At 37.2% G+C, this 23170-nt stretch overlaps 1 protein-coding gene across 27 annotated transcripts in view; it reads left to right on the forward strand.

The window, feature by feature from the left end:
• TMEM260 (transmembrane protein 260) overlaps positions 1 to 23170 on the forward strand; it is a 63642-nt gene that overhangs the window by 23484 nt on the left and 16988 nt on the right. For 9 of the 27 annotated variants that reach the window (XM_084981835.1, XM_084981796.1, XM_084981836.1 and 6 more), the window contains 8 exons: positions 2704 to 2881; positions 4355 to 4468; positions 8050 to 8229; positions 10057 to 10097; positions 13312 to 13395; positions 15576 to 15690; positions 17093 to 17262; positions 20117 to 20288. In XM_084981835.1, coding sequence (XP_084837961.1) covers positions 2828 to 2881; positions 4355 to 4468; positions 8050 to 8229; positions 10057 to 10097; positions 13312 to 13395; positions 15576 to 15690; positions 17093 to 17262; positions 20117 to 20288 — 930 coding nt within the window. In that variant the 5' untranslated portion in view covers positions 2704 to 2827. Of the gene's footprint in view, positions 1 to 2703; positions 2882 to 4354; positions 4469 to 8049; positions 8230 to 10056; positions 10962 to 11525; positions 13396 to 15575; positions 15691 to 17092; positions 19058 to 20116; positions 20289 to 23170 lie in introns of all 27 variants that reach the window. The other 18 variants (XM_084981860.1, XM_084981838.1, XM_084981841.1 and 15 more) reach the window with 7 other exon arrangements.

A 23170-nucleotide genomic window follows, 5' to 3' on the forward strand; every position in this document is an offset into this window, starting at 1 on the left:
AGATCCAAGCTGTGTCTGCGACTTAAACCACAGCTCACAGCAACGCTGGATCCTTAACCCACTGAGTGAGGTCAAGGATTGAACCCGAGTCCTCATGGATACTAGTCGGGTTCGTTAACCACTGAGCCACTACGGGAACTCCACTATAATTATTTTGATGCACAAATTATCCCCAGTTTGACCAACGAGAGCCCTTTAAGGTGACTCCTATTACCTTCTGTCATGTCACTGTTTGAGCACTTCCTCATTACTTTCTAGCAGAAGAGGTTTCAGATTCATTTTGTACTGTGAGCTACCCTAGCCCTGGACTGAGCCATTCCTCCAAAGATGCTAATTTATGTTTTAAGTAAAGGAAGGAATCTTGTATCTTATGCTGACTTTCTAAAATCATATTGACAGATGAAACTTAGCAGTCCCTTTAAAATATCATTAATATTTTAAGATTAGGAGTTCCCATTGTGTCTCAGCAGGTTAAGAACCTGATATTGTCTCATTGAAGATGTGGGTTCGATCCCTGGCCTGGTTCAGTGGGTTAAGGATCTGATATTGCCATAAGCTGTGGTGTAAGTTGCAGATGTGGCTCAGATCTGGCATTGCTGTAGCTGTGGCAGGGGTCACAGTTGCAGCTCCAATACGACGCCTGGCCCAGGAACTTCCATATGCTGCAAATGTGGCTGTAAAAAGAAAAAGTAAGATTAATTCATTCTCTCATTTGCTAAGTATCCTTTCTGTGCTTGGGGCTAGATGCTTCCAATCTAAGTGAAGTTTAATTCCAGTTCACATTTCAAAAACAATGTCAAAATAATTATTACAGACAATTAAATGCTATAGATGTGCAGAGATGGGCTAGAAGCCTGGTAATTGAAGAGAGATTTGACAAAAGAGTAGAATTTTAATAAAGGAGCAGGGAGGACATTCAGGTCAGGACTATAGTATGAGCAAAGGTATGGACCTAGGAATTGGCATGTCTTATTAGGGAATTTTGAGGAGCTTGACTAGTTGGTAGGAGATCATGTTAGGAGTTAGTGGCTGGGGGTGGGATGGGGGTATCCAGTTTATTGGGAGCCTGGATTCCAGACTGACTTATTTCTAATTTATCCTACAGGAATGAAGAGTCTCTAAGTCTGGGGGCTAAGTACTCATAAAGAGAATGTCTTAGAAAGTTTAGTCTGACGTTACATACTGCAGGAGGATGAAACGTTAGGAAACTATTCAAATAATTGAGTCAAAAGCAGTAGGAATATAAATTGAAAGGAGTCTGGAAAGGAATTTGGAAGGAAGAAATAACTTCAGCATGTTGAATAGTTTAGGATAACAAGGAGAATGGAGGACCCTGAAAGATATAGGAAACTTATGATTTTTATAAGGGCAAGAAAACAAAAACTGCAAAGAGAAGCTCAAAGAAAAACAGGTTTGATGATATTGAAAATTCTTTAGCTTTTTTTCTCAAGATTGATTAAAAGTCATATAATTACTCTAATTTTTATATAAAACAATAGTTACAAAGTAATGACCTGGACCATATAATTATTAGACATAGGAATACTTGCTGAACTTCTAATACTTGTTAGAAATAGATATTCACTAATAACTTTAATTTTCATAGTTTTAAGATTGATAGTGTGGGAGTTTTCGTCGTGGGGCTCAGCAGAAATGAATCTGAGTGGTATCCATGAGGGTGCAGGTTTGATCCCTGGCCTCGCTCAGTGGGTTAAGGATCCGGTGTTGCCATGAACTGTCTTGTAGGTCACAGACGTGGCTTAGATCCCACGTTGCTGTAACTGTGGCGTAGGCGGGCAGCTACAGCTCCAACCTGACCCCTAGCCTGGGAACCTCCAAATGCCACGGCTTCAGCCCCCCAAAAAAGCAAAATAAATAAATAAAAGATTTATAATATAATAGGAGGTTGTTTTGGCTTGATATGCCACAGTACCTCTGAGTCAGATCATATCTCTCAGTCGAGATCCAGATTCCTTGATTTGAAATGTGTGGCTCTTGTTGGCACTTGGGGGTGAGGAATTTGTTTCCAAGTGTAGCATTTAATTTTTTTCATGTTATTAAAATTCACATTCCCATTCTTTTTGTTAAAAAATATATCATTTTTAACTTCAATTTTGTGTAAAGAAGAAATCATTAGAAACTAAGAACTTAGCTTACAAGAGCTTCAAGTCACCAGATATTGTGACCAAGACATACTTTGCCATATGTTGGGAGGTAAATGTAGAAAGTACCTAGACCCATATATTCCACAGGAAGTGAGAGTGAGTATTCCTGAAGAGATACTCTACCATTTCATTAATTTTTACAATTAAAAATATTTCAGTTTTAACCAGGCCATCATTATTCTTCTTCTTCATAGATATAGCAAGAAAAATAATGCTGGTTTGTTATCTCTCTAGCTACCATCTCTTTAGGCTTTCTGAACTGGCTTGAATCCTAAAGGTTACATCTGAGAACTAAACCTGATTCAATCCATAGGATACCAAGCAGGTTTGTTCATTTGTTTGTTAATAGGTTAATATATGGACTTCATAATTAAAATCTGTTGAAGGAATTATTACATGAAGTAATGTATTAACCAGCTAATGTGTTGGGATAGTGCTGGGTGACTGTCATAATTTCTGCTGCTACAGTTTATAAAAAGGAAAATAAAGTCGGTTCTTTTTGTTGGGAAAGAAGATTTCATGTTATCTGTATTTGCAGGCTTTCTGGCTCATATGCTGGAGGAATCCTTGCTGCGGGGGTGTTTTCATTTTCTCGTCTAACATGGCAGTGGTCCATTGCAGCAGAGGTTTTTAGCTTAAACAATCTGTTTGTGGGGCTGCTTATGGCTCTTACTGTACATTTTGAGGAGGCAGCAACTTCACAAGAAAGATCAAAGGTAACCTATTTTGATGAAAGTGAAATCATTTTTTGTTTCAATTTTTAGGCAGATGCTATATTTCTTTTTAACTTTGGTTCAGATACAGTTTATCTGGTCTGATTGCTGTCAAGGTAATCTAGGCAAGTTGAGAGAGAAAATAATCTTAGTTCTTTTACTATGAACCATGAGAACCTTTACAAAACATGGGAATTTTTTTTCCTCTCAAAGTTCAAAAGTTTTTTGGAGAATGAGGGAATTCTGTACGCCCCTTTGAGTTCTATGAGAAAGATAGGCTTGTTGGTTAATTCCACCATTATTTATGCATGTGTGAGTGCGTGTGTGATCTTAAGATGCCAAGCTCTAGGTTGACCACCTTCAATTATTTACTATTATGGTGTGTTGACTTATTCTCCAATTGCAAAAAATGATCAAATTTGGGCTTTTTTTTTTTTTTTTTTTTAACTAAAAGGGGAGTATCAAGTGTAAAAAGAAGTGGTTCCAAAGAGATTACAATGAATTCTCAGGCCAACACTATCATCAAAATAATGTGATGTGGAAGAACCCTGTCTTCTGAGGGCTTACAGTCTACATATTAAGGGGTGCTATAGCATCTTATTATAGCCTGTGTCATCAAAGAACATAGAAAACAAAAGAACACTAAGGTTTATCTGTGGTTTCCATAAACAAACTTGTGATGCTATTAGAGTTTATTTTTTGTTTAAAATAAACTTTTTGTTATTATTAAAATAACACATATTCAAAGATAATAAAAAGACTCCCATGGGTCACCAGATTTCTAAATAAAAAGTGTTAATTTATTTATAATAGGAGAAAAAATAAAGCAGAAAGAATCGCTGAACTTTAATTCTAGATTTCACGGGAGAATTACACAATGTCCTATTACTGTTAGGACTTGTCATCATATAGGACTTTCTAAAACTTTGTTTGAAGATAGTTGTTTTTTTTTTGCTTTTTAGGGCCTAACCTGTGGCATATGGAAGTTCCCATGCTAAGGTTCAAATGAGAGCTACAGCTGCCAGCCTATGCCACAGCCACAACAATGCAGGATCCAAACTGCATCAGCAACCTACACCACAGCTCCTGGCAATGCTGGATCTTTAACCCACTGAGTGAGGCCAGGGATTGAACCCACAACCTCATGGTTCTTATCAAATTCCTTTCCACTAAGCCACAATGGGAACTCCCCAGAAGATAGTAATTTAAGGTCAGACTGCAACAATTTGATGAAAATGAAAAATATTTATAAAAGATAATGGTGATAAGTGTTTCAGATAATTTATTGTTACTATATAGAAACAACTAATTTTTGTGTGTTCATTGTTAAAGGATGACTGTTTTGTATCTAAGAAGTTGATTTTAACCTGACTTATCATGCAACTACTTAGTTTTAATATAAATAGCTTTTTACTACTGTGCTTACTTAAGAGTTTTAGGTGAATTTTTAACTTGGATTTTTTTATTTGTTTTCAGATAGCTAAAATTGGTGCTTTCTGCTGTGGCCTCAGCCTATGTAATCAGCACACAATTGTACTCTATGTTTTGTGCATAATACCATGGATTCTCTTTCGACTTTTAAAAGAGAAGGTGGGTTTTTGAGTAAAAATGAAAATTCATAATATTTTATTTATGCCCAGTATGACATTTACAGCATCAGAAAACATGGGGCTTTATTAATTTGGTTAGTTAGTATCATATAAAGCTTGATAGGATATCATTGAATCTAGACACATGGCATTAGGTAGTGTGAACATTTTAACAATATTAAATATTTTAATCCATAAATGTGAGATATCTTTTTTTTTGCCCCCTTTTTTTTTTCTTTTTGCTTTTTAGGGCTGCACCTGTGGCATATGGAAGTTCCCAGGCTAGGAGTCGAATCAGAGCTACACCACTGGCCTGTGCCACAGCCACAACCACAGCAATTCAGGATCCAGTCTGCATCTGTGACATACACCACAGCTCACAGCAATGCCAGATCCCCAACCCACCAAGAGAGGCCAGGGATTGAATCCATATCCTCATGAATCCTAGTTGGGTTCATTAACCACTGGGCCAAGAAGGGAACTCCTGAGATATCTTTTCATTTATTTGTATTGTCTTCCATTTCTTTCATCAATGTCTTAGAGTTTTCAGTATACTAGATATTTTACCTCCTTGGGTAAATTTATTCCTAAGCATTTTATTGTTTTTGATGCTATCATAAATGAGATAGTTTTCTTTGTTTCAGATAGTTTATTGTTAGCATACAGAAACACAACTAATTTTTATGTTTTGATTTTGTTTCTTGTAACTTCCTTGAATTAATTCTAACAGTTTTTTGATGGAATTTTTAGGATAAGATCATGTCATCTGCAGAGACAATTTTACTTCTTCCTTTCTAGTTTGGATTCCTTTTATTTCTTTTCCTTGCCCGATTACTCTGACTCGGACTTGTAGTACTATGTGGAACATGGGTCATGAGAGTGAGCACCCTGGTCTTGTTCCTCATCTTAGAGGAGAATCTTTCAACCTGTCACCATTGAGTATGATGTTAGCTTGGGCTTGTCATATGTGGCTTTTATTATGTTAATCTATACCCCGGATCAGTTATATCAGAATTATCTTAAGGTGGGATCAGCCACTGGCTCAGCTTTGCAGATGGGCAGAACTGCTGGCTGAGATCTCTGCTCTGGCACTGCTGCAAGCAGGAAGGCGGTCTGCCATACCTGGAGACTGGTTGCTGTGAGTCCTGGTCCCTTCTCCATCTGTATCAGACCCCAGAGGTGGAGCCCTGAAGGCCCCTCCCGCCCTGACTCTTGCAGTGGTCCTGTGAGGTGAGACCGACTGAGTCTCCCGCAGAACATCCTGCGGTGCTGGGGCAGCCAGATGGGACATCCACCTTGGGCTCTCTTTTCCCACTGGAAAAGCTGCAGTCCTGGAGAGTCCTCTCGAGGAGCACCGTTCTGGCCTCGGGGAGGGATGAGAGGGTCAGAGTGAGTGCCCCTCTATACTTCTCAGTCTCTGGCCCAGGAGCACGCTTCAGCCTTAGCCGCATTCGCAGATTTTCATGATGGTGTCTCATGATGGTGTTTTGTGAGAAAGACTGAAGTTGGGAATGATTTATGTTGCCATCTTGATGGTGTCACTCTTAACAAGACTTCTCATATCAAAGATGATACATTCAGATATCAGAGAGTTACATTCTCTGACAAGAGCTTAAAAAGCAGATATTTTGTCTTCGTTTTTTGAAAGGCGAGCCATATTCTTGTATAAAACATGCAAGACTCAGAGTTGACAAGCTAGGTGTCTGGTCTTAAAGGCTTGTATGCCCTGTACTTAGATGGGCTTCTGATGAATGCTGAAATCAGAGGAAGTATAACTCTCAAAGGACCTTTTATTTTCACTATTTAAAGAGCAGAGGCTAGAAAATAAGATCTATCAAAGCAGTGACAGGGAGTTGGATCTCACTGCTCAGGTGACCTGAGGCACAGCAGGAAATCCTGAGTCAGTTGACTGCAACCCTCAAGGCTCACTTAAATTATCTGGAAAGCTTTAAGAAAGTAAGAGAGAGAGGGTTGGGGGAGTGTAAGTATATGTATGTGTACATATATCTATAGATGTAGATATCTCTAAGTGTTTATGGGTGTGTGTGTGAGATCCCACCCTAAAGTAATTCTGATTTATTTGATCTGAGATGAGGCCCAGATATTGACATTTAAAAAACTCTCCAGATGATCCCAATGTATGTGCAGCTAGGGCTCAGAACCACTCTCCTGCATTCTCTGAAATAGCTCTGATGTAATTGTTTCCCTATTTGTTTCCCACACAAAAGGAAAACTCTGCAGCAACTTCATCTTGCAATTCTAATTGAGCTTTATAATATGCAGAAACTGCCAAAATCTAAACATTTACTTTCTTTAAAGCTACTTTTAAAATTAGCAAAGGCATATATTGTTCATTTAGTTATTTCTTACATCTTTTTCATGCCATCATTTTTATGGATCCTTTTACCACTTTATAAATATCAAATGAAATCAGTGCTGTAATAAAAAATACTCAATTTTCAATTAAGAATGTTTATTTGAGGGAGTTCCCATTGTGGCTTAGTGGAACAAATCTGACTAGCATCCATGAGGGCGAAGGTTCAATCCCTGGCCTTGGTCAGTGGGTTAAGGATTTGGTGTTGCTGTGAGCTGTGGTGTAGGCCAGAGGCTTCAGCTCTGATTGGACTGGTACCCTAGGAATCTCCATATGCTGCGGGTGCAGCCCTAAAAAGACAAAAGACAAAAAAAAAAAAAGTTTCTTTGAAACTGCTAATATAAGTCAACTGCTTTTCTACGTCTGGTGAATGTCAGCCTTGGTTTTCATATTCATTGTTACCTATGAAAAAATGGCAATTTCCAATCATATTTTTTAAGAAACCTTTTTCTCAATTACTAAATTAATCACTATTTGAATCATTGTAGTATACCAGGATTCTTTTGGACTTAATCTTTATAAAATTTTGGCAATATAGTCCTTTGTTTTAGAAATGTGCAGATGAGAAATATATCCTCTTTGAGGCAAGACTCTTACATATAACAACACATTTCCTTTCTATATAGAAACTGAGAAGAAAAAAAAAGTATTTGGATCAACTGGGAGGTTATTTAAAAACTGGCTTTATGCCATGTATTTCCATGAAATGTCCAAAACCCTTATAGAACGGATATATTGTCAGTGTAGAATCATAAGAGAGTACATAGTTGAAGTCTGCTCTTGATGATGGTAATGAAGATGATGGGTATTAGAACAATAATTTGAGCATTTTCAAAACCAGCCAGACGCATAATCACTTCCAAGTGGGTTATCTCAGCTGTGTAACACTGCATGTCATGACATGGTTTTAAATGTAAAAGATGCAATAAACATGATACTTATGAGTCTTTGCTAATATTATTTGCTTCATTCAGATTTCACCTGCCATGCAAAGGCGTTCAGGCTGATGCAATTTTCTAGTAATCCACAGTAATCAGAAGGTTTAACATAGTATTCTGTGGTGACTTAATATAAATTGAGAGATCAGCTCTGAGTAAACATATTTGATGTTTTATTTGATGTTTTCCTTGATGTGTTCTTGAAGTTCCAGGATGGATCTGACTAAAATAAACATTGTTATACATGTGACACCATGTACTCTGATGCAGGAACTCTCCCTGGGCTCCTTGTTGAACTTGAGTCTGTTCTTCTCTGCTGGTTTGCTGCCCTATATTTACCTTCCCATCTCATCCTACCTCCATCAAGCTCGTTGGACCTGGGGAGACCAGACAACATTGCTAGGATTTTTGACACATTTTCTCAGGGAAGAATATGGAACGTTCAGTCTGGTAAACTTACATTTAAAATCCTTTTAAGGAAATAAGTGGCAAAACTTCAGTGGACCTTTAGTGGAAAAAAAAAGAAACTGCAATCAGTGTTTATCAATGACAGTGTATGAATTTTCATTTATTTATATAACACACTTGCCTCCTGGAATGTGGCCTTTCACATATGTTAGGGAAAAAAAAAAAAACTGAATCAGGAGTTCCCATCGTGGCGCAGTGGTTAATGAATCCGACTAGGAATCATGAGGTTGCGGGTTCAGTCCCTGCCCTTGCTCAGTGGGTTAAGGATCTGGCGTTGCCGTGAGCTGTGGTGTAGGTTGCAGACGCGGCTCAGATCCCACGTTGCTGTGGCTCTGGCGTAGGCCGGTGGCTACAGCTCCAATTAGACCCCTAGCCTGGGAACCTCCATATGCCGCAGGAGCGGCCCAAAGAAATGGCAAAAAGACAAAAAAAAAAAAAAAAAACCAAAAAACCTGAATCACTTAATCTGACATCATTCTGTTGTATACCTTGAATATATATTTCAGGATAACAAACATTAAAAAGACTGCTTCCAGTAGTTGAAGCATTTCTTGTTAGCATTGGGTACCACTTTGGGCTCTTGGTTGGTGATTTAAAATTCTTGGAAAAGATTAAAGAAAAAAAAACCCTCAAAATGTTTACTTTACTTTGACCAACTACTTCTCTCTCTTTAAAAAAACAAACAAAACAAAAACAAAAAAATACTTGATAAAGAGTGTTCATGTTAGTATTTACTGGAGGACAGAAATAAGTAAATGCTTCACAGCATATGCTCTCACTAAGTGAAAACAGTGTGTTTTAAAGAATTTCAAAAGACCTTGCTTTCCCTAAGACATAAATTCGGGGAAAATACTAAATGTGGTTATATGTAATGGTTATCTGAAAAGTGAAAGGATAAACAGACGGGATTTTACTTTAAGACAGACAGTTATATCTGATTTTTCTTTCATGGTTTGTGGGTTTTGTATCTTACTTAAGAGGGTAAATCTGGAAAGACTGCAAATACTATGATACTGTTTATACAAAACTGTAAACCATGTAAAAACAAAGCAATTTATTGCTCAAGGATACTTAAAAAGTAGTAAAACTATGTATTTTTAGAAGGTAGGGAAACAACTAACACAAAATTCAAGGTAGTAGTTACCACTGGGGGATAAGAAAGCCCTTTAAAGACTTTCTGAAATACCTTTATGGTATTCATGCAGTTCTGTTTCTTCAATGAGTGGTGAGTCTATAGATTTTTTAAAAAATCTTTATCCCCTAAATAGATATTATGTATGTTTTTTGTATGTAGGAGATATTTCATAATAAATCATTTAATAAAAGGATTATTATTTTTTGACTTAGAAAGATACTTTATACTCTGGTTTGCTTACTTTGGTTATATTCCATTAAGATACTGTGTGAGGGCCATTCCGGATTTGAAATGTGTATAATTCACACATAATTGTGAAATTATAGACAGGTGATAATAAGTTCTGATCAGAGTGCCCAAAAAAGAGCTTAAAGCTTGGACTCTGTAACAAAAGTGTGAAGTCTGCTAATTCATTAATGTGTTAATCATTCCTGCTGGAAGAGTCTAACTGATTTTTAGGCAATTATTATTTCTGAAATTATTCCTAAAGGGTGTCCGTGTTTAGTTTTCACTGACTTTAAAAAAAAAAAAATCCAATAAGGCTCTGAAGTAAACACTTTGAATGAAGAGACAAGTGACATTGTATCTTTTAAATCAGGGTAATTAAGATACAGTAGCCTACCAAAGCTTCAGCTTAATGCTTGTGCAAATAAACTTTTCTCTTTTATATTTAGGCCAAATCTGAAATAGGATCCAGTATGTCTGAAATATTGCTGTGAGTATGAAATATTTTCAAGTATTTTTAAATGAATTCTTTATTAGTTCCTTTAAATGATTTTAGGAATTTCTGGAATTTGTGAAGCATTAGTCTGTGTAAAATGAGCAACAAGTACAACAGGGAATAACAAGACTATTAGGAAACTATATAGAATCTATAAAATGAAAATGTTTCAATTTGGAGTTAGATGCAAAATTTCCCAATGTATTATTGCTTTATAAATAACTTATTCTTTGTTTATATCTTTTTTCTTTTAGAAACATTTTGTAATATTGTATTTAGCATAATTTAAACAATTATTTTCTTATTATTTTGGTTTGAGCTATGATCATTTAATTATTCACATCTTAATTTATTTAATGTTTTTAAGACTTTCTTTAGGCTGCCTTAAGCTGTATTTTTGACTTACATATCTTTAAACATCCAACCTTATTAGAGCGTGCTTAAGCAAATATATTTTCATTTATATTATCTACTAGTTTCTTTGAAAGATGGGTTAATATTTTCTTTAAAACCTACACAGGTTAAGACAACTTGAAAAACAGCATACTGATTCTATAATATTCTTATAATATTTTCAATATAAAATTGGGAATGAATAGGTTTCTCTAACACTGAAGTAATCACTTTATTAATTTGAAATTTACAGGACTACTTGAAAACTATTTTAAAAATACGCAGAAATATTTCAAATCTACATGTGAGGTAGTTCATGGGTTCTATTTCTATCTTGTTCATTTGCTAGCTTGCTTACTTCCTTCCATACATCCTTGGTTTCTTTTTATTTTCTTATAGAGCACTTTATTTATTTATTTATTTATCTTTTTTAGGACCACACCAGTGGCATATGAAGGTTCCCAGGCTAGAGGTTGAATTGGACCTACAGCTGCCAGTCTACACCACAGCCACAGCAAGGCAGGATCTGAACCACATCTATGAACTACACCACAGCTCACAGCAACGCCGGATCCTTAACCCACTGAGCAAGGCCAGGGATCGAACCTGTGTCCTGATGGATCCTAGTCAGATTCGTTTCCACTGAACCATGACAGGAACTCCCTTCATTTCTTTTTAAATTACTTTCTTCTACTCAAAAAATGATACATAATTGTAATAGAAAATTTAGAAAATACAGGTAAGCAAACCAAGAAAATTAAAATTACCTATAATTCCAACCTGCAGAGATAACCACTGTTCTTAATCCAGTAATATTTCTATCTATATCCTTCCAATATTTTTTATAGTTTTGCTTGTTTTTAAAAATGAAATCATAATATACATTGTTTTGTTAGCCTGCTGTTTTTCATTTAATACAGCGTCTTGAAAATATTTCCCTGCCACCAATTATTCTTATATAACATTTTGATGATTGTAAGTAATTGATTTTAAATATTTATTTTATGTCTGGCATATGGAGGTTCCCAGGCTAGGGGTCTAATTGGAGCTGTAGCTGCTGGCCTACGCCACAGCCACAGCAACACCAGATCAGAGCCATGTCTGTGACCTACACCACAGCTCACGGCAACGCCGGATCCTTAACCCACTGAGCAAGGGCAGGGGTCGAACCCTCAACCTCATGGTTCCTAGTCGAATTCGTTAAGCACTGCGCCACAACGGGAACTCCCTGACAGAGACTTTTGTGTCTCCTTTTTCTTTTCTGTTGGGGAGAAGGTAGCAAGAAGCTCGGTTTCACTTTTAAAGATAAAAGCAGCTTTTGCAGTATCTCTGGGCTTTTCCTTTGTTCTGCTTTCCTCCACAGCAGAAGACTCCCTGCTACACTCAGGATCACTGGTATATTTTGCCTTAACAAATCCCACATGAATCTAAGGAAGCCTCAAGAGTCATCCTGGACCACACATCTACGTGCCATCAGCTGCACATAAAAGTCATCTATTGGGGAACTTAAAGGCCTCCTATACATTGAAATAATAGTAGTTAGGCCTTATACCCAGACAAAAAGACTTGACAAAAGTGATGACCACTCACACCGACGCTGTTTGTTCAGATGAAATCATAATGTGGAATCGAGGCATAATCTAGCACCCTTCTGACTGAGAGAATTTCTAGTCTTTAATTGTTTCAGGTAGACAGGAGTGTTGAGAAAGGCAACTCATAATTAACTTACTAGAAAATCCTTCCACATGATGGAACCTAATCATCTACCCTTTCCCAGTCAAGCAAATTACATCCTTTCCCCATGCATACCTTTAAATTGCATTGCATACTGGAAATTACTGAATCTAACCCTAGGCAGTGACATGTTTTAGAGCTTACATTTAAGCAACAGATCTCCAAGAATTAATTTTGAGACCGACTTCATTCCTTTTGAAGAATGGTTTGAAATGGGCCTTGTGCTAGAATCAATTTTTCAAGTGTATTTGAAAACGAGGAAGGTTATCTTCTCAGAGTAGATGAGTCTCCATTAGTAAAACACATATTGTGTGGTTTCCATAATTATGGCATCACATTTTCTCCAGTAAAATTGCCAGTAGGGAAAAGAAATTTCCTTGAGATGGTAAATAAAGTCATTTCGTTGTAAAAAATTGGAGACTGCTATTTGAGAACTCAGATAACACTTGGAAAATGCTTATTAGCTAATGAAATAATTTAGATTAATTGTAGGGGGAAAAAACGTACATTTCTTGGAGATTGCTTGCTTAACTGTTTTTTGAACCAAATAATATAGAAAACAAGAAAGGCTTTTAAGGAAGAAAATAACCCAGAAAAGGATGGTTGGAGATCACTTTTTTTGTCCTTTTTTCTTCATGACTGGATCTCCAGAAAACTATTTGCATTAGTTTTGTTCTCAGTTGCTAAATCACTGGAGGCCATGTCTGTTTCCAGTGCCAACAGCAAAAAGTTCAAAAACCCATTCACTTGACTTCTTATTAAACTCATCTAGGATACAAATTGGTTTATAATATCAATGGAGCACACCAATATCAAAAATACCAAAGAATTATTTGCTCTTATCTTAGCCCAAACTGTGTAAGTTGGTAATCGAATGATACAACTGGAAAACATCTATGAGCTAATTAACATTTTCTTGTGGTTCTTTTTCTCTGAAATTAAAAGAATGCAAAATAATTTTAAAATCCAACTCTAGGCCTTAAAATTACTTGGTGCACAGTCAGATTATTCTACAAAGATGCTTTATTTCGAACTAACAAAGTTGTTTTCTCCCAACAATAAGTTAGATTGTCTTTTCTAGATCTCAACTGACAAATATGAGGACCCAGCTCTCATTCAACATTCAAGCCCTTGCAGTTTGGGCAAACATATGTTTAGCAAGAAAGTGAGTAATGTAATTCCTTTCCTGTTATTATTCCCATGTTCATTAATTGAATTAATATATTCAAAATGTCATTATTGAACATAGCCAATAGTATTTTATATTCCAAATAAATGACTCTAACTACTTCTATTAAGGCAAATTTGTGTTGCTTTTTTGCTTGTTTGTTTTTCTGATTATAAATTAATGACTTTGAAAGATTAAGCAGTATATTTTAATCTAACTAGGTGACAAAAAGACAAAAATAAATAAATAAATAAAATAAGGAGTTCCCGTCGTGGCTCAGTGGTTAATGAATCCAACCAGGAACAATGAGGTTGCAGGTTCAATCCCTGGCCTCCCTCAGTGGGTTAGGGATCTGGCATTGCCATGAGCTGCAGTGTAGGTTGCAGATGAGGCTCGGATCCCGCGTTGCTGTGGTTCTGGCGTAGGCCAGAGGCTACAGCTCCGATTAGACCCTTAGCCTGGGAACCTCCATAGGCCTTAGGTGCGGCCCTAGAAAAGACAATAAATAATAAATAGATAATCTAACTAGCCGAGCTATCTGATGTCTTACTCTGGTTTGATCTCTTACTTGTCCCATAGCCAATTACCATTTTGTTTTGTTTTGTTGTTTTTTTTTTTCTTTCTTTTTACATCTGCACCTGGGGCATATGGAAGCTGCTGGGCTAAGGGTCAAATCAGAGCTGCAGCTTCCAGCCTACACCACAGCCATGGCAATGCAGGATCCAAGCCGTGTCTGTGACCTACAGTGCATCTTGTAGCAACTCTGGGTCCTTAACCCACTGAGTGAGACCAGGGATGGAACCCACATCCTCATGGATATTAGTCGGGTTCTTAACCTGCTAAGCCACAACAGAAACTCCAGCCAGTTACTATTGTTGCTTTACAAAAGAAGCAAACAATAATTGAAACTCCCCTGAAGATAAAAGCAACCTCCATTGCTAAAGGAAACCTAAAAATATATAGCATTATTAACCACCATTAATTTATTCATTTACTTTCTAGTTTGTTGAATATATTTTTATGTAAATGTGTATTTGTATAAACATTTATAGTTTTGTTTCCTTATACTTAACATTATATCGTGAGCATTTTCTCATACCATAAAATGTACTTAGAATCATTTAAATTTCTGCATAATATTCCATCCTTTAACCCAGGAAAATTAATTTAAATGTTCTCCTATTTGAGGATCTTAGATTTCTTCTATTTTTTCCACTATCTTAAGTAATACTAAAATATTTTTGTGGATTAATTCTTATCCACATTTCTGGTTTCTGCTTAAAGATTTATGCCCTAAGGATCCAGCGTTGCAGTGAGCTGTGGTGTAGGTTGTAGACGCAGTTTGGATCTGGCGTTGCTGTGCCTGTGGCTGTGGCCAGCAGCTACAGCTCCAATTGGACCCCTAGTCTGGGAGCCTCCATATATCGTGGGTGCAGCCCAAAAGCAAAAAAAAAAAATTTATGCCCACATGTGAAACTATAAGATCAATCAGTGTGAATATTTTTCAGGTTCTTGATGTGTATTATCAAATTAACTTTTCTTGGAGTTCCCGTCGTGGCACAGTAGTTAACAAATCCGACTAGGAACCATGAGGTTGCGGGTTCCGTCCCAGCCCTTGCTCAGTGGGTTGCAGACGCGGCTTGGATCCTGTGTTGCTGTGGCTCTGGCGTAGGCCGGTGGCTACAGCCTCTGATTCAACCCCTAGTCTGGGAGCGGCCCAAAGACCAAAAAAAAAAAAAAAAAATTAGCTTTTCTTGAACATTGTACTAACATGTATTCACATACAATTGCATTCTCACCAGCACTAAGATTTGTCATTTTTAAATCTTTATTATTTTGATGCAGGAAATGATTCTTTTGTATATGTTTAGTTACATCTTAAATTTAACAAGACTAGTAATTTATATTTCTTCTGCAGATTTTAACTTCCTGTCTTTTGCTACATAGTTCCAAGTTATTTTGTCCACAATATGTAGTGCTATGTGTAGTTTATTACCATACTTTAGTTATGTATTCCAATTTATATTTTTAAAACCAAAGATCTTCCTTTTTTTCTACTTAAAAATGGAAAGTTTTATAGTTCCAAATATTTTTCCTATAGTTTAAAACTATGTAATATTACTATTGATATTCATGTCATGTAAATAATTTTGGACATATTTTAATTTTTTTTATAGGGACAGACAGAACCCACCATTAGCATGGCTTTTTACTGGAATGTTTTGCATTTATTCATTGTTCTTTGCTTGGAGGGCAAATCTAGATATTTCAAAACCACTTTTCATGGGTGTGGTAAGTTTTACCTAGATATATCCTTTGACCTAAAAGCTTGTGAAGAATGTAAAAATTTGTCTTTCATAAATCTTGTAGAATAGCAAGTTATCTCAGAAATAGTTAAAATTATGTATACTTTATTATAACTCAGAAATTAAATTATTGAACCAGTAAGGCTAAGGCTTCTGTTTGGAGAAGGGGGGGGGGGTGAAGCACTGTTTAATTAACACAGTAATTAAATAGAAAAATAAATGTAAGGTAAATTTAAGTTAGTCATTTCATATGTGTGCTTGCAGATATAGGTACTACTGCATTTCTCCTGGAATTTTTTGGTTTTTTTGCCACACCCACAGCATACAGGAGTTCCAGGGCCAGGGATTAAACCCGTGCCACAGCAGTGACAATGCTGGATCCTTAACCCACTGCCCTACCAAGGAACTCCTGGAACTTTTTTAAAAAAACAGCAAAGAAATACAGGTTGTAATTAGGGGCTCTACCAACATACTCCTTATTTCCTACCTCACCAGTCCAAGCCTGTGCAAAAGAGCAACTATTTTTCTGTTTTCCCCTGATTACCATGTCTGACATTAGAGTATTTCTTTTCCTTATTAATAGACACTCTGTAAATATAGATAGCTCTTTTTTGACAGCTGAAACCAACTGTATGTGTGTGTTCAAGAGGCCCAATGACTAAAACCTTACTTGATCACCTGAGCTCTAAATCAATTGAGAACAAGCTAGTACCCTGAGTGGGAGAATCACCTTTGTTACCAATGACGCTGAGAGTGGAGAATGCGTTAATACCTGTGGTTGAGGGAGTCCCCCCATCCTGCATCCCCAAATGGGCAGTCAGGCAGTGCTGCACAGGGCAGGGCTCTCCCCACCTCAGCTCCCCCTCACCCCAGAGCCTGCCCCTGGACAAGTACTTCTTGTGGGCACCTCACCTCCAAGAGGAAGAGGGAGGAAAGAGAAAGGGCTAAGCAGTGCAGCCCCAGTTCCCTGACTCCCCAGTCAGCTCAGGGTCTGACAGCCCTTCTGCTGAGGGTAGAGAGGCCAGGAGTGTTGTACTAGTGCAGCTTCTCCACAGGGAAGGAAACAGCAGGAGTAAAGCGAAAGCATTTCTCCACCTCACCGACTTTGCATGTTGGAATAAAGAGTTCATGATGAAACTCTTAGTATAGAAAAGAACCTAAAGAAAAGGATAGAAAAGGATCCAAAAAGGGAGATGAGATGGGGAAGAAGCAATGCTTGCATGTTGAAAAGTGACATGGAGTTGGGTTGGGGAAGTCAGTAAAGAAGACCTAAATGACACAAGGCATAAGCAACTAAATGCATGCAGTATGTTTTTAAAATATATAAACACCTGATAGACTGCATGAACCATTCAACTGGGTGCACTGTTTGCATGCCTCTTCCACAGGTGGAACGATTTTGGATGCAGAGCAATGCAGTGGTGGCTGTCCTCGCTGGCATCGGTTTGGCTGCACTTGTTTCTGAGAGTAACCGGGTGCTGAACACCAATGGGCTCCAGTTTCTGGAATGGCTTTCAGCAACTCTTTTTGTAACTTACCAAATATATTCTAATTATAGGTAACACATGGTTATTTTTATGAAAAGTGGCACTTGAGCCAGAGACATTTGGATATTTAGATTCTAGGATTTTAACTTCCACTAGTTTTCAAAGCGAGACAGCTTATTCTGAATGCAGTAGATCTTAAACTTTCAAACAAGAATCTCAGCATGAGTGATGGGTAGTTTCAGGGCATTGCAAAGGATTTGGTGGTACCTGTAAAATATTTATATATTTCCCCTAGGGAATCCTAGAGATACATCACAGAATATGGAGTATATGTAAAATTTCACAAATTAAAATACCGCTTAGACCTGAAATTAACACAACATTGTAAATCAACTATATTTCTGTAAAAAAATTTTTTTAAATAAAATACCACTTAGGTGGAGAGTAAAGACATTTGGGCTTTTTTTGAATGCCCTAAAATAATTCACTTTATGCTTCAAAGATTTCATCTTTTGAGTAATACTTGGCCCTCATCTGATGTACTCTACAGTAGTGATACTAAGTATTTTAAATAAACAAAGTTCTAAAAGTTTCTTAACCCTTATGCGTTATTAGTATTACATATATTTTTCAAGATCTGCTTAATAACCATTATAATGAAAGCCTCAATGTAACATAAAAGATAAAAGTTTTGATGACAATAATAAATAAATAAAAGTTTAGATGACAGTTCATTTATCTGCAGCAGCATTGAGTAAACATTACAGAAGTGGAAGAGTCTACTGGAGTTTTGCTATAAGAGATTTGACTAGTACTTTAAAAGCTTACAGTTCCCCCTTCCAACTTAACTTTAAAAACTGATGTTCTTTATAATACTGAGGAAGAGCCAGTGTGAGGGAGGCTGTGTCAACCAGGAGGCCTTGTGGGAAGGGGAGGCAGGTCCCAGATACAACTCCATGGCCAGCTCAGGAAGGGTTTGCCAAGCCCACAGTCAGTTGGTTCCCCATCCTTTTTCATCCCAGTCCTCTTCTGGATCAGGTCTTTGGGGCAATTCAGGTTCTACACCAGGGATGCCTGCACCGGCTGAGTGTTTTTATTTTGTTTTGATTCTTTTTTGCCCCAGGTGAATGGAATAGATAGCATCTTTGCTGGGTGGCAGAATGTGAGGCATCACCTTGTAAAGTCGAGGATCACAATAAAAAATAGTTGCATCAGTTACAGAGGCAAGGATAATATTTTGTTCCTGGAGTGTTTATTTGCTTTGTGATGCCAACCCAGTGATTCAATTTTAGGCTGTGTTTCTCAACACTATTACACGTAACAGACCTGATCATAACAGGAAAGACATTGCTTGTTCATTTTTTGATGCTTTTGCTCTCTTGTGTTCTTTTCCATTTTTCATGGAAAGCTCTCAGAATTCATGCCAGTTTTTCCTTTGAAGTTAGAAAGTCCACTTCCTCATTGAAAAGAGGTGTATTACTGTTGCTGGCAGTGGCAGTTAATGCCTGGAGAGAAGTAAACATCTCAACCAGTTATTCCTTCCCTTTCTTCTCACTGGTGTCATTCCCCAGTGATTTCTTTTTCTTTTTCTTTTCTTTTTTTTTTAAATTTTATTTTAGGGCTGCACCTGCAGCATATGGAAGTTCCCAGGCTAGCAGTCAAATTGGAGCAGTAGGAGTTCCCATCATGGCACAGTGGTTAACGAATCCGACTAGGAACCATGAGGTTAAGGGTTCGGTCCCTGCCCTTGCTCAGTGGGTTAATGATCCGGCGTTGCTGTGGCTCTGGTGTAGGCCGGTGGCTACAGCTCTGATTCGACCCCTAGCCTGGGAACCTCCATATGCCGCGGGAGCGGCCCAAGAAATAGCAAAAAGACCACAAAAAAAAATTGGAGCTGTAGCCACTGGCCTACACCACAGCCATAGTAACACCAGACCTGAGCTGTGTCTGCAACCTACACTGCAGCTCTTGGCAATGCTGGATCCTTAACCCACTGAGCAAGGCCAGGGATCGAACCTGTGTCCTCATGGATGCTAGTCAGGCTCATCTCCGCTGAGCCATGATGAGAACTCTCCCCAGAGATTTCTCAGTCTAGAAGGGAGAGGAACACAGGGAGCCTGTGGTCCAGGGAGGGTTGGAAAGGATCAACCTGTATGTGCAATAAAGTCAAACAGATGTACAAATTTTTGCCAGAAACTGGCAGGTTTCCTTTTGCATTTCTTTTTTTTTTTTTTTTTTTTTTAATTTTTTTTTTTTTTTTGTCTTTTGTCTTTTTTTGTCTTGTTGTTGTTGTTGTTGTTGTTGTTGCTATTTCTTGGGCCGCTCCCGCGGCATATGGAGGTTCCCAGGCTAGGGGTTGAATCGGAGCTGTAGCCACCGGCCTACACCAGAGCCACAGCAACGCAGGATCCGAGCCGTATCTGCAACCTACACCACAGCTCACGGCAACGCCGGATCGTTAACCCACTGAGCAAGGGGCAGGGACCGAACCCGCGACCTCATGGTTCCTAGTCGGATTCGTTAACCACTGCGCCACGACGGGAACTCCCCTCCTTTTGCATTTCTGAAAGTTCTTTTGATCTAAATGGAATCAACATGAAACTACCTTAAACTCCAAGTGGAATCAGAGAACTGATTAGAGTACTGACTGATTCCCTTTTTATGGAATTGATTATAAATTCCAGAAGTAAAGCAGTATGCTGATTTCTTTTCAATTTCACAATTATTTCCTTTTCTTTTTTTTTTTCAGTTAGTAGTGTTCCCTTTTCAAATATATGCAAACTCTTAGAAGATTAAATTAAAATATTTTAAAACACTAAATGTAGATTGTGTGATGGGAAAGGAATGAAATGGGAGATAAGTCCAGTCTTATTAAAACTAAAGCAGTGTGTTGCTATCTTAATATTTTGTGATCCTTTTATTTAGCATTTGTGACCAAAGGACCAACTATGTGATCGATAAGTTTGCAAAGAACCTTCTAGCCTCTATGCCTCAGGATGCGATTATCTTACTCAGAGGAGATCTGCCAGGGAATTCTCTCCGATACCTGCATTATTGTGAGGGACTGAGGCCAGATATTTCTTTAGTGGATCAGGAAGTAAGTATATGAAAAAACAGAATGTAGTAATAACAATCTTTTGTTTTGTTTTGTTTTGTTTTGTTTTGCTTTTTAGGGCTGCACCTGTGGCATATGGAAGTTCTCAGGCTAGGGGTCAAATCGGAGCTGTAGCTGCTGGCCTACACCACAACTCACTGCAACTCCGGATCCTTAACCTACTGAGCAAGGCCAGGGATTGAACCTACATCCTCATGGATATTGTTTGGATTTGTTTCCCCTGTGCCACAATGGAAACTCTGTAATAGCAATCATTTTAAAACATATGTTTTTTTAAAGAACTCTTTTTTTTTTTTTTTTTTTAACAGCAAATGGCAGTTTCCATGATCACTCTTAGGTAAAATATGTATCACATTCTTTTGTTTATTTTAACTAATAGGAAAAGTCATGAGTTGCTTCTTTTTTTTTCTTTGTTTAAACTGTGTGTTTTAAGAGTTAATATGTTTCATATTAGATTCAAATAACATCCTAGATCTCTAGTTCACATGATAGACCATGAAAATACTGTGTTGCAAATTTATTTTTAAATTGTTCTTTACATCCAGCCAACTCAACCATTCAAATTAACACTGCCCACTGCTCCAGTGATTAAAATAAATTAGGTTGGCTATAAAATAAGTCAAACTGCAGGTAAGTAAACATTTCACTCAAAATAGAAATTATTAATCACAAGTCTGCTATAAAATGTGTGTGTAAATTTTGTTGCTCTTATGACAAAAAGCATGTTTGGAGAGGACTTGTAAACATTCAAGTTCTATTAAAATAATCTTCTGGAACTAAGAAAATATATTTAAACTGTAGGATTTATTATTTAAACCATAAATAGTTAAAAGGGAACAAACATTTCTCTGGTGTTTTTAGAATAGTCATCAGGAAAAGAGAAATTCTTAACCTTGAAAAAATACCATTAGTTTGAATGAGCAAACTCTTAGGCACAATACTTATTTAACAAATTTCATTCAATTAACGTGAATAATTAAAATGCTTTGAGGACACTAAAACAGATTTTCAAATATGGGGCATTTGAAAATTACACACATTTTTATATGCAGTTTGCACTTATATCGTGCACCTCTGGAGATGATTAATTTGATCTTCAATCTAGCATCTGACAAAAGCTAGATCATTTGTTGATAATATGGTATCATACTATGATTTTAAATGCTGTTTGGAATAACAGCTACTATGGTTGAGAAGCTTGGATTTCCAAGTTAATTAGACCTAAATTCAAGTCCTCATCATCTCACTTCTTAGATATCTGACTTGGGGCTAATGATTTTTTCCTCTTAGAGCTTCTGTTTCCTTATCTCTAAAATAGAAATGATCGTTGTAAAAATAAGTTAGGATGCTTCTGAATGTAAGAAACAGTCCCTGACTAAGAGTAGCTTAAATTATTGGAGTTTTTAATCTCACAGAACAAGTGGTCTGGAAAGAGGAGGTTTTAGGATTGATAATACAAGCAGTTCCATGATATAAGTGTTCTGGGCAGCTCCTCTCCCTCTCTCTGTGCTGGAAGTAACAAGTGTCCGAGATGCCCCAGCAGACCTCCACTTGGGCCCTTGGACCTCCACTCGTGGCTCACATGACCACTCCTAAGCTACTCACTAGCAAAGGAGGATGACTAGAACTACCTTGTTGAAACCAGGATTGTGTTACTTGGAAAGAAGGATTAGCTGTTGAGTGAGCAATCAACAGTATCTAATAAAATTTTCTCACATAGTAAGGTTATTAAGAGAATAAATTGAGAAACAGTAAGGTCACAGCCCACAGTGGGTATTTAGTATTTAGTAATGTTTACTATCCCCAAGAACGGAAACTATTGAGTAATAAAATCTAATTCAATAAGTATTTTTTGAGTATTTACAATGTATGCTAGGGTTAAAATTAGTCACTTCTACTTAAATTAATTGTTAAATAAGCATAATTGCTCAATGATCTCTAAACTTTAATGAACCATTGAAGGTTTAAAGAGGAGTAGGAGTCTTTTCTTTACCAAAAAAAAAAAAAAGGAAATCTGTACATATAAAAAGTGTACAATGAAGTATATATTAAGTATAGGATTGAAAAAATGATTTTTTTCTGATACTAACAATTTATTTTAATCCAAAGAATATTTAAGGATATGTAATTAATTTGGAGCCTTTAATACATTCAGATAATTTCGCCAAAGATTTGTTGTTGTTGTTGTTTGGCGGTGCCCAAGGTATGGCTAGGGATTGAGGCGTAGGTTATCATATAATTGAGCTTCTCAGGGCAGGGATTATATCTTCTTCATTATAAGCATTGCTATAGGTAAGCAATGCTTTTGTTTTGAATGAGTAAGTGAAAGAACAGAGTAATGACACCTATCTTCATTTTGCCTGGTTGTCTATTCTAGCCATTAGAAAGAGATATCAACTCCAGCAAACATAGTTTTCGAAATACTTTATGCTGGGCAGTGTGCTAGGTGCAGAGGCAATGAGATGAAAAGATACAGTCCCTTTCCTGTAGGAGCTCACAGCCTAGTGAGGAATAGGCTAAGAGCTATAATCAAGGTAGGTACACAGTGCTATAGGACTATCTTGTTCTACTGTGGAAACGGGGGAGGGCATCCTAGAGGAAGCGCTGTTTCAGCTGGTTCTAAAAGTTCTGTACACACACTCTAAGTATAAGAATGGGGATCATTCTGGGTAGTCTGGTAAATGCATGAAGGTAAATGAAACTAGGTGCTGATTCTACTGATGGATGGTAGTTATAACTTAAGACATGAAACCTAAGGTCTGAGTCATTAGAAGAGTAGTCAGTGCCACATACCTCAGTTGCATTTGTGCGTATTTTTCAATTATGTTTGTATTTAAGATAAGTACCTCCACATTTTAGAACTT

Source organism: Sus scrofa, chromosome 1, assembly GCF_054392235.1.
Source record: "Sus scrofa isolate SSC_HxYL_T2T_F1_AM1 chromosome 1, Sscrofa_HxYL_maternal_Yorkshire_Landrace_v2.0, whole genome shotgun sequence".
Taxonomy (NCBI): Eukaryota; Metazoa; Chordata; class Mammalia; order Artiodactyla; family Suidae; genus Sus; species Sus scrofa.